Here is an 11,909-nt window from a genome sequence, read left to right as displayed (position 1 = left end):
GAAGAAGAAGAAGAAGAAGAAGAAGAAGAAGAAGAAGAAGAAGAAGAAGAAGAAGAAGAAGAATGCTTTGTTTGCTGTTAATTTACTTATTGTACTTGGTAGATATTTTATCCATAAAATGAAATGGACAGGAAGCAAGCGTCTATTTAATTTGTTTAAAATTGACGTAAAAAATGACAAGATGTTTACAAAAAGGCAAAAAAGCAATACACACAACAACAACAACCTCATATGTGCCAGCAAGGAGGACAAGAGCCAAAACAAAAGTAATTATTAGTTACTTTTATTTTGAAAATCCATTTCATTGTCAAAAGAACTTCTATGTGCTTCTTCATAACACGTATCAAGTAAACATGAACCTTTTGGACATGATGACACATGGCTGTAAACCTGTGCTTGGGTAAAGCTTATGCACCGTGATGAACGCTCGTCATGACAGCGAGCTAATCAAGATGACGGTCAATAAATATCCTCCTTAGTTCCTCCTCTTTTGTTTATGCACACACACCGATGCTGACATGCATAAACACATACACACACACACACACACACACACACACACACACGTACAAACATACTAAGTAGCTCCTGCACACAAAAAGTACACAGCACATTCTAGTCATCGATAAATTAACCCATATTGTATATTGTACTCGAATCATATTGGTCAGAATTTAAAGTACTGTACTTACTAAAATCTTACATTTCATATATTACTGAGAACATTTGACATTTGTTCAGAATCATTGTGACAAAACATCTTGGACATGACATGTTAATTGGTGTTATTTTGTGTGTGGAAGATTTGAAAACTCGACACTTTGTGAGAAATAGGTTCAGAACGTAAAAAGTTGAACAGTGTGATGATGTCATTCCACAACTTCGACATAATTGGCTGGGAAGAAACCCTCCTTCCCTCCACTCAGTATTCCTCTGCACCACCCCTGCTCGTCCTCCTCCTCCACCTTCAGGAACACCTCCCCTGGGGTCACATTGGGGATGCAGGTCAGGATTCAAATTGTGATTCAAGAAAATAAAAGACACAGAGTGTCACAGTGTCCAGTCCTGTCATACCACAGTGTCCAGCCCTGTCATATCAGTGTCCAGCCCTGTCATATCAGTATCCAGTCCTGTCATATCACAGTGTCCAGTCCTGTCATACCACAGTGTCCAGTCCTGTCATATCACAGTGTCCAGTCCTGTCATATCAGTGTCCAGTCCTGTCATATCAGTATCCAGTCCTATCATATCACAGTGTCCAGTCCTGTCATACCACAGTGTCCAGTCCTGTCATATCACAGTGTCCAGTCCTGTCATACCACAGTGTCCAGTCCTGTCATATCACAGTGTCCAGTTCTGTCATATCACAGTGTCCAGTCCTGTCATATCAGTGTCCAGTCCTGTCATATCAGTATCCAGTCTTGTCATACCACAGTGTCCAGTCCTGTCATATCACAGTGTCCAGTCTTGTCATATTACAGTGTCCAGTCCTGTCATATCAGTGTCCAGTCTTGTCATATCACAGTGTCCAGTCCTGTCATATCAGTGTCCAGTCCTGTCGTCGTATCACACTTCCTGGTGTTGTCACCTGCTTTAAAGGACAGCTCGTCACCCTCCTCTCCCAGGTAGTCATACAGCGCTCGCACCTTCACACCACCAATCATCACACTAGCAGGGGAAGACATGGAGGCTTTCATCACGAGGAGAAAACAACATGATATCTGACTCACTCAATCAAATGTGTATGGTTCATCTCTGGGTTATATAGAGAGGCAAAGTGACCGCCTACTTCCTGCTTCAGCACTGTACCAGAGATTTTCATCCGCCATTTATTTTCCCATGGACATTTAGTAAAATGCTTATAAAAATAGTTTTACAAACCAAACGGGTCAGCTATATTTAGAATCGGGAGAGACCATAGAACATTTCGCTCTGACCAAAACTTAAAAAAACAACACAGAAAAAACATTTTCTTTAAATCCACGTTTTGGTCTTTTGGTCCGAGTGAAATGTTATGTGGTCTCTCCTGTTTCGAAATATATCTGAACCGTTTGGTTTGACGAAGTAAAAAAAAATTTTAAGCATTTTACGAAATGTCTATTGGAAAATAAATGGCGGATGAAAATCTCTGGTACAGTGCTGAAGCAGGAAGTGACGTTCCACTTTGGCTCTCTATATCAGTTGTCACACAGGCTGCTTACGATCGCTCCTGTTGCCCTGTCCGGTTTCTTTTCTTCCTCTTCAGCTTCTTTACTGGTGGGACCCATTCCTGACGTGAGTGATACAGGTTTACACTTATCATGTGATACAGGTTTACACTTATCATGTGATACAGGTTTACACTTTATGTGATACAGGTTTACACTTATCATGTGATACAGGTTTACACTTTATGTGATACAGGTTTACACTTATCATGTGATACAGGTTTACACTTATCATGTGATACAGGTTTACACTTATCATGCGTTTATCAGACCCAACAACTGTAGAGGAAAGAGACTGTATGCATCCCCAGCTCATTTAGGTCATTAATAATAGGTAAAGCTAATCTTGCTGCTGACAGCAAATGAAACATTTTATTCCAGATTTCTATCCATTTTGGAAAACCTTTGATTCAGAATTCAGTATCTCTAAAATATACAAAATAATCTCTCTGTAAAAGTGATCTCATTTGTTCAGCTAAGGACACTCAAATACATTCAATCATAATGTATTATGATGACATGTTATGCGTCAAATACCAGCTGAAAGGTTCATTCACATTTTACGATATTCAGAACTGATCATATATATTTGATTCCTAATGTTTGATTCGTAATGTTTATCAAGTCAAGACAAACTCTCGTAGAAGTGGGATTTCAAGGAAGTTCATGTCATTCTGTTCTTGGACACTCCAATTCCAACTCTGAATTGGAATTGGAATTCACCGTGCATGCTCAATTGATGAATGGCCCAAACAAACCCTGATATTTTGGGAAGAATGTTTTGAACGTACCTGGATCTTGGGCCAGTCTGTGGGCATCCCGGGGCCGTGGTTGTTCTTCCACCACCTCAGGTCGTCCGGCTCGCTGACGGACATGAGAGTGTGGTGCAGCTCACTGTACACTGCCTTCACACTGCCACAGGACAGATACATGTGCTTGTCATGATGCATGAAGTATACAGTAACACTTGGCCTATATCAACCCATCCTCTCTCTCTCTCTCACTCCCCCCCCCCCCCCCCCCCCACACACACACACACCTCTCGTTGTTGGTGATGTCAAGGTGCCTGTGGATGGAGAGGAAGGCCTGCTTCAGAAAGCTCATCCTCTTCCTCTCCTCCTCCTGCGATTGGTCAAAAATAGCCTCCATCTCCTCCATGTAGCGAGGGGTGTAGGACGTCACATCTTCCAACACTTTCTCATAGCGCTCCCTGACCTGCGGGGGGCTCACAAGAGCAGTTTTACGATCAAAACGTGCCACGCTCTCCTTCAGGAACAACCTCATAACGTGTTTATTTTACGGCGGATCTAAAACGTCTAAATACGAGTCCTTGAAATGATTAGAAGAAGAGCTGGATCACCTGCAGCAACCACAACAGTTCACTGCAAGAATAAATAGACTGAAAAAAAAACATTAATTTGTTTGAGGCAGGGGGTAAGAATACAGTTTGATATATTTGTGTCTCCTTTGTCCAAATGTGTAGGAAGAAACGTATTGATAATTTTCACCTTTTGTATCGTTCCCTAGAGCAGTGGTTCTTTTATTTAGTTCCCTAGAGCAGTGGTTCTCAAAATGGGGTCCAATGACCCCCAGAGGTCCTAGAGGGGGTTCCAGGGGGTCCCCGAACCTTGCGAGGCAGGCAGATTCTTGTGAGATCATGAGATCACGCTCACACGACAAATCCATCTTGCCACGCTCCAATCTATTGGTTGAATCAATGCAAACCACCAGTGGTTCACACCAATCAGCATCCAGAGGCAGCTACACGGGCGGGCTTTGGTGTGACGTCACCCAGCGAGCATTTTTCGGTTGAAAAGACGTTTAAAAAACGTTTAGGGTCAACGTTGAAAAAACATGCAAGGAAGGTTTGAAAGTGAAAGTTTTTTCACCCACTATTTGCAGACGTTTATTGAACGTTCAGATTTAGACCATATTTCACCAGGATCTTAAATTAAAAAGTTAGCAGCGCACACGGGATTTAAACCCGGCTTTCCCACATTCAAGCGAGTCCGCTCTACGCGCTGAGCTATACATTTTCTTATACTCTGTATAGAGCTGGCCACATATATACTCTATCTCGCACACAACTTGTAGACTACATGATTGTCGACGATCGGAAGGACAAGTTATTTTATGTGATGTGTACGAGACTATTATATTAATGTAACAGACTAAAATTATGTTGTGTGTGTGTGTGTTGTCTATATGCTGTAGCCTATGGCTTCAGAGGTTAACTTCATTTAACACCAGAGACTGAGGAGGTACACAGAGCCTCGTATACAGTCTGTTACAATAACATAGCGTGCCCAGAGCACCTCGTTCCGCACTTGGTGCAGACCGGTGCAGACTTGCTTTGGTCTAGTCTAGTCAGTCACGGTTAGTATAGCTAGCAAGTAAGTACTTGCGCATACGCGTTGCTGCAGGAACTGAATTCATTATTTTATAGTATTGCGCTAAACTATTAACCATAGTTGTGTCCTGGAAGCTTTTTGCTGGCACCACATAGCCTATATAGTCCCATATTTATGATATTTCATGTGACATAAAATGCGTTGAAATGTAGTTTTCGTATAGACCAGATTTCAACTCTCAGTTACACAATAAAATGGACAAATGCCAATTCACACACTATCAATATTGCCTCTATTCCAAGCTAGAACAAATGTTTTAACAATATGATGAACCAAATTGTGTTTTTTTACACGTTGACGTTGTAACCGCATTTTAGCCGGTTGAAAAGAGGGTGAAATTAGGTCTTAGACGTTCAAACCCAATATCACCCAGATTTCAACTAAAAATCAACGTTGAAAAAACGTTTTGTGCTCGCTGGGCAGTGACGTCAGTGCCCGAGCCCGTGATAGACGTGATGATAGACAGATGGTTCATCCAATCACCTGCCAGGTATTTTTTTGAAAGTGCCTGCCCCAAAACCTGAGTTTCCTCAGCAACTCGTTCCCGGATGGTGAAACAAACCATCTGGCAGCGTCAGGTTTGGGGTCCCCAGCAAAAAGGGGAATAACTTATTTTCACTATAAATCCAGTAAGTAAGTAACACAATGATAGTATATATGACTATTTTGGACTATTTGGGTTTCATACACTTTCTGTAATAAAACATTTAAAAGCAAAAAGTCTTATCAGATGGGGGACCCTGGGACCAGGCCCATAGCCAGGGTTTGAGAAATACAGAGGTAATTTTAGCGCGGCGTGGGGGGCCCAGGTGGGGCAGTGCCCCACCGGATAGAAAATGTTGTCCATTTTAAAGTAAAATGCTTAAATCTGGTGCACTTTGAGAGCAAAATTAAGAGGCTACATCTATAAAGAACTACAGACATCGTGTTAGATTAATATCCTCTTTACTGTGCTGTTGCTTTAAAACGATACAAAAAAATAAATGTCTCCCCATATAATATCATTTATATTCTGCATACAGGTCACATGGCAGAATACTGCTCAATTAAATACAATGGCCCATCTACACAAACATCACTTTACAGGGGAGTTACTTACCCATTCAATTCAATAGAACTGTCCCCAAAGTCTAGCCCCAATCTAGCCTCAATGCAAAATCTGAATGTTGTGAGTTATCGCTCTTCCTTCTATAGCACACAGAGAGGAAGCAAATTGTTGCATTTCCGATCAACTGTCACATTAAAACACCAATGACAGATGAATAGATCTGGGGACCGGGGCTATTTTTCAAATTTTCATTTTTTTTGTGTGTGTGGAAAATACCGAGGTCATGACCTCAGTGTCCTCAATGGTAGCTACGGGCCTGCCTGGGACAAAATCGTATCAAATGGGGGTCCGTGGAATTTGTGTCAGTTTAGGCCCTTCACGTGAAAAGGTTTGAGAACCACTGCCCTAGATGCTATAATAACATATAACATTTTTAATCGCAAGCATGAATCAACAAAGTCCAAGTTGAAATCAGTTCTGGAGCTCTAAAACACACCAGGTGTTTAGAAAGATCTGTTTCCCTGGAGGAGTTTTACATCAGCCAAATAAATATCACCACATGTAATCAGCCTAACAAAACTCTGTGAAAGCAATGTTTCTACAGAAAATAGTGAACTTGGATGTGTGATGACTGAATGATAGTGTTTGAGGTGTGTTAACATCTCTCCTCACTTTGTCCTTCTCCTCCGTGGCCTTCTCTCTGGCTGCCGTTATCTTCTGCTTTTTCTCTGGACTCATCTCGGAGTTCTCGTTGGCTTGCTTCTCTTTGCTCATGGCTGTTTGCTCCTTCTGACAGGCTTTGTGATACGCCACTCGGACCGCCTCCAACTGTTTGACACACATGCACGTGCACGCGCACACGCGCGCGCGCACACACACACATACACGTGCGCCCACACACACACACACACACACACACACACACACACACACACACACACACACACACGCACATGCACACAAACCAGGGTTATTTTGATATGCTTTCCATTCATTTTTATTTGTTATTCTTCATTTCCATTTCAGTTCTTTTTTTTTTCAGGAAGGAGTCAAACATTAATTATTTTTCTATTTTTATGAAGTCAGCATCATCTTTCAAATCACTTTATCTGCTTTCATTTAATAATCAATGAATTTTCTTCTCATGTGTTTTCTCCTGTTTCATACTCCATAATTCTTCTCAAATTACATATCATGATAATAATAATAATAATAATAATAACCAGGGATGCAAACTCAACGAGTGAAGAAGGTGACAGATACCAGGGCATGCAGACACAACCTCAGAAAACATTAACTCGATTGTCCTATTTTGCGATTAAAAAAGGTGACTGTCACCTAAAGGTGACTAGTTTACATCCCTGACACACACACACACACACACACACACACACACACACACACACACACACACACACACACACACACACACACACACACACACACACACACACACACACACACACACACACACACACACACACACACACACACACACACACACACACACACACACACACACACACACACACACACACCTTCTTCAGCTTCTTGCTCCAGGGCTTCTGGGCCCGTGAGAAGCTCGTCTCGTTGCTGTGGCTCTCTGCGAGGCCACAGAACATCTTCTTGGGGAAGGTCTCCTTCTGCCAGGTCTTCACCCGGTCCCCGTCCTCAGAGACCAGGGACTGGGCAATGGAGGAGTGCAGGGCGGAGAGGCGCTCGGTGGAGGAGAAGAAGCTCTGCCACGCCCTCATGAGGGAGCCATAGAGCGGTCCTGGGAGGGAGTTGTTATGGAGGGGGGGGGGGGGGGGGGGGGGACAGAGGTGAGTCATGGAGCCAATAAGGAACAAATAAGGAACAAATTGTCTCCATCTGTCCATTGAAGGATTTCAAACACAGGCAGATGCAGCCATTTAGCAGGACTTAAGTGTATATTTAGCTTGATGAGAATGGGACCTCTCATGATGACTAAAGGGGCCTGGGAAGCAGCTTTGTTTACAGGCTACAGTGGCTCATCTTCTCGCTGTTGCTACTTCCCATACTCACGAGAATCCACGATGGTCTTCCACTTGCTGCTCCACTGGCTGAGTTGCTGGGCGTACTGCTTCTCCACCTTGGCCCTCTCCAGGAAGCAGGCCACGATGTCGTTGCAGGCCTGGTAGGACTGGTCAGTACGCCGCACCGTTCGCTCATAATTCCCCGGCTAGGAGGACCAACAGCAGTCGACAGCGGGCGGTGAAATGTTGGAAGAACAGACACACAAGCACGAGGTGGACTTCCACGAGCACACATAAGCACTGTGTTGGATATATTGACTATTTCTGGGGCAGTTAATATCACAGATTTCTTCATAAATATAATCCTCACCATCCAGAAGCTCTGCTTCTTGGCATCTTCAGGCGGCTCTTTGGGGAGACTCGCCATTATTGGGGCCTTGTCCTGACGCAGAGAGGTATAGCTGTTGAGAGGTATAGCTGTTGAGAGGTATAGCTGTTGAGAGGTTTAGCTGTTGCTGTTTTGAAGAGAGTCCCAAGACTGGTTAAGATGCATAACAAGTCAAGAAAAGCAGACAGGTGACGTGACACCTATTATCATATAAGACAGTGATTCTCTCAATCCTTTTCATATCAAGGACCCCAAATTTAGTCTTCATTTGGGCCCCGAACCCCCAGTTGATCTTAGAATATTTCTTATTGCTAGATATGATTTTGTCCAGAACTCCATGACTGTTGGTATTGTAGGTACAGAGATTACAGTGAAACTATGATCCAAACAGTCATTCTTCTATATTCTCTAATGCTGTTAACTTCTTGTAAATGAATTAACGACAATGTTTAGCAATTCATCAAATTTCTGGGGACCCCCCCCCCCCCCCCCCACTGGAACCCCCTCAAGGACCCCAGGGCCCATGTTGAGAAACACTGATCTAACAGGTTGGACCTCTGGTTATGTGTGTAATGTGCAGATACAGCAAGCCGACTTCCTCATAAAGCAGAGGTGTTTTGCCTGGCGTAGCAGTCGTGTCTGATGGGAATAATTGGCTCTTGAAGCATAGAAGCAGGGCCGCTGCTACGTACATGAGCACCACGTGCTGTGCGTAGGGCACCAAGCACCGCGAGGGGCATCAGAGCAAGAATACCACGGTCAAACAGACAGATGCCCTGACCCTTTGTGATGTTCTTGGAAAGGGTCAGACGTTTAAAGAACCAAATTGTATATTATCAGCTTTATTTTATGCATTCAAACGTAGCGCGAGCCCCCCTTCCTGGCTATTCATTGGCTACATGAGTCACGCATTTCGGACCTCCGCTGGCGCCACTCTCTAAATTGCTCTGGACTGAGGAAAGAGAGTAGTCAAAGATCTCAGAACAGGAGCAGAGAGCAGACAGACCTCTCACTCTGCCGCAGATTCCAAAACCAAAGATTGCGCAGTGGGAAGAGCTCTCACTCTGTCCGAGTTTCCCGAACCTACAATATATATATATATATCCTATATATATAAATCCTCAGGGACTTCTACAGAGGCACCATTGAAAGCCTGCTGACTGGCTGCTTCACCACCTGGTACGGGAACTGTACGACCATGGACCGCAGGGCGATAAGAAGAGTGAGGCGCGCGGCCCAGCACGTAACAGGATGTGAGCTGCCAGAACTGCAGGAACTGTACAACCAGCGGTGCCTCAGGAGGTCCCTGAAGATCATCAAGGACACAAACCACCCCCACAACAGCCTGTTCTCCCTGTTACCCTCAGGGAGGAGATACAGGGTCCCAAAAGCACGAACAAATCGCTTGAGGGACAGTTTCTTATCGGCAGGCCACGAGACTCCTTAACATACACAAATAAACAATCATAGCTGTACTGCAGCTGTTACCATTACGTATGTTTAATTATGTCTATGTTATTTGCACCTGTGCAAACAGAATGTTTAATTATGTTTAAATTTGTCTATGCTATTTGCACCTAGGTGCAGTGAATGTCACTGTTTCTGGCTTGTTTTTATTGCTTTACTGTTATTGCTTGTTGTTTCTCTTGTTTTCCTGCACCTATATGCCCTGTTATTTTGCACTATGTTGTAACGGAGTCTACAGCACAAGAATTTCACACGTGATACTTGTACTATGGAGTGACAATAAAAATCTTGAATCTTGAATATATATATATAAATAAAGCATTGCATTTGTGAGATTTTCTTGAGACGAGGGGGGCACCACCACCAGCATGTCTTGTTTAGCGCAGTGCCATGACAACTTGGACGAGGCTGATGAGGTGTTATTATTTATACTGTACGTTACATTGCTTACATGCATCCAAGCCCGTGAGTGAGTGAGTGAGTGAGTGAGTGAGGGGAGTGTCGTTCCAATGGCGCACTGGAATCCAGCGGGTTGGAATCTGACAGCAGGAATAGAACAGCCGCTCCGGCCTTCCCAAAATAAATAGCAGGGAAAGGTCATCTTTCCCTTTGCTCCTCTGACTAATACAAGCAGACCCAAGCGTCTCCCGCCCTCTCACTCCCCCGGACATTTGATCCGGAGATCATGACCACAAAAGAGCAACAGGGGCATGTTTCTGAGTGTGGCTGTGTGGGATTTAAATGGAACAAAGTATCCAGACTACAGACCTCTTTCCAAGGCTTTTTTTGGATGCATGGGTGTAAAGAGACAGACTGAACAACAAGAGGGAGATCCGTGCACAAACACGCAAAGGACGCAGCCACATGCAGGCCTATTTGTGTCTGGGTAACAACTTGACACATTTGCTGGCTGAGTGACTAACCACACCTCATCACAAGACTGCATGAGACAGACTCAGCCTCTCCTGACGTCTCTCCTTCTTTCCCCCAGCTAGCTGCTCCTGATATTGTCATATTCTCATGATCAACTATTGCCCAGTTGCAGTTTTTCCACTATTGCCATGATCTTCTATACTGTACGGTGTGGGGAATCAGTCCTGGCACAAATTAACTTATTCCATTTTACCTTCTGATTTGATCCTCTCTGATTCGGTTGTGCACAAACTGATTTGCAACACGACTCAACAGCCATCACACTGTAATTCAAGACGCGTTCCTTCCTGTCTGCCCAACTATTTTAATGCTTCAAAAGTCCATCCACACGGAACAACAATAAAGAAGAAGTGGCAGAGGTCATGCCTGGGAGAAACCAGCACTTACATTTCTCTGATTTGACTCAAGTGACCACTTGTTAGTTCAAGAGCTTCTGAGGATTTCTCTCCATTTCTCTCTCGGTCCGTCTAGCCCTCTCCAGTGTGCCTCTCCTCCTCTAACACACATGCCTCTCTCTGTCTCTCTCTCCCTCCTGGCACTTAAAGTTACACACACTGCTCGTTGATCTGAGGGCGGCCGTGTGTGTGTCACCGTTAAACAAATCAGTGTATTTGCATGTTAATCACTTTGCTGCTAATTGGCTTGAGGCAAACAAATAGAGAGGGGGGGGGGGGGGGGGGGTGGATAAAACATACCTTTCTTGCACTCCTCCCCTGTCGGCTGTGCTGTTCTAGTTCACAGTCAATATTCCATGGATGAACACTCCTATTCTTTTCAGTTTCCCCTTTACTTGATCGCCATCCCTCCCTTCTTTTGACAGACTTCACGGGTGTCCCTTGCTGTCAGCTGGTTTGTTCCTTCTGACCCTCTTTGACTCTCACCCTCTCCCTAAACAGCTGGAAGAATCCCCCTCCTTCTCTGCCCGTCCCTCCCTCCCTCCCTCCCTCCCTCCCCTCGCTCTCCCTTTCTCAATATGGTGCTAATGAACTATAGTGTTGACACGGTAAGCAAGCTCGGGAGAGAATGTGAACTTCATTTTGACCATTTTTTTTGCTGGTCACAGCATTGTGTCAGTGTGGCACAAAGGTCATGTGATCTCATTAGCGTGTGTGTGTGTGTATGTGTGTGTATGTGCATGATGGGGGGGGTGCTCCTTTGTCACTCGCCGGCCCCTCTCTGGTGAGGCCTAGAAATATGCCTGTGTCAAAGAGACTACAGTAAGCAGCATGTTCAGCTGGATGCTATTCAATAACTGCTCTGTGCTGTTTTGGTAGTAGTTAAAGGCAGTGTTGGGGGTAACTCATTACAAAAGTAATAAATTCCATGTAATATATTACTTTTAGCGGTAACTTTTAGCGGTACCTTTAGCAGTAACTCAGTAATACAACTTATTACCAATAGGATTTCAGTAATATTATACCAGTTACTGTCAAGTAACACAAGTTACAAATTGAGTTA

General features: G+C 44.0%; 1 protein-coding gene across 1 annotated transcript; it reads right to left on the bottom strand.

The window, feature by feature from the left end:
* Window positions 1-563: 563 nt before the first annotated feature.
* Window positions 564-11,276, bottom strand: LOC310776104 (protein kinase C and casein kinase substrate in neurons protein 1-like). The gene is made up of 10 exons (XM_083636265.1): window positions 11,147-11,276; window positions 8,034-8,124; window positions 7,713-7,869; window positions 7,205-7,440; window positions 6,339-6,494; window positions 3,247-3,422; window positions 2,999-3,119; window positions 2,202-2,269; window positions 1,589-1,668; window positions 564-982 (listed from the first exon to the last, which is right to left on the bottom strand). The coding sequence occupies exons 2-10, from the start codon at window positions 8,088-8,090 to the stop codon at window positions 870-872; spliced, it is 1,164 nt and encodes a 387-aa protein (XP_083492391.1). The 5' UTR covers window positions 8,091-8,124; window positions 11,147-11,276; the 3' UTR covers window positions 564-869.
* Window positions 11,277-11,909: the final 633 nt, after the last annotated feature.

This window comes from Poromitra crassiceps (genome assembly GCF_964638095.1).
Source record: "Poromitra crassiceps genome assembly, chromosome: 4".
Taxonomy (NCBI): Eukaryota; Metazoa; Chordata; class Actinopteri; order Beryciformes; family Melamphaidae; genus Poromitra; species Poromitra crassiceps.
The sequence above is the reverse complement of the archived record's forward strand: the minus strand, read 5'-3'. Positions and strand labels throughout refer to the sequence as shown.

What these genes read in the sequence shown, in the direction of transcription:
- LOC310776104 (XM_083636265.1), bottom strand. Translation starts at nt 8,090, where the DNA reads ATGGCGAGTCTCCCCAAAGAGCCGCCTGAAGATGCCAAGAAGCAGAGC. An exon ending in GAAGACCATCGTGGATTCTC is followed by an intron (nt 7,441 to 7,712) that starts GTGAGTATGGGA and finishes ACTCCCTCCCAG; the next exon opens with GACCGCTCTATGGCTCCCTC. An exon ending in CGAGCTGTCCTTTAAAGCAG is followed by an intron (nt 983 to 1,588) that starts GTGACAACACCA and finishes ATGTGACCCCAG; the next exon opens with GGGAGGTGTTCCTGAAGGTG.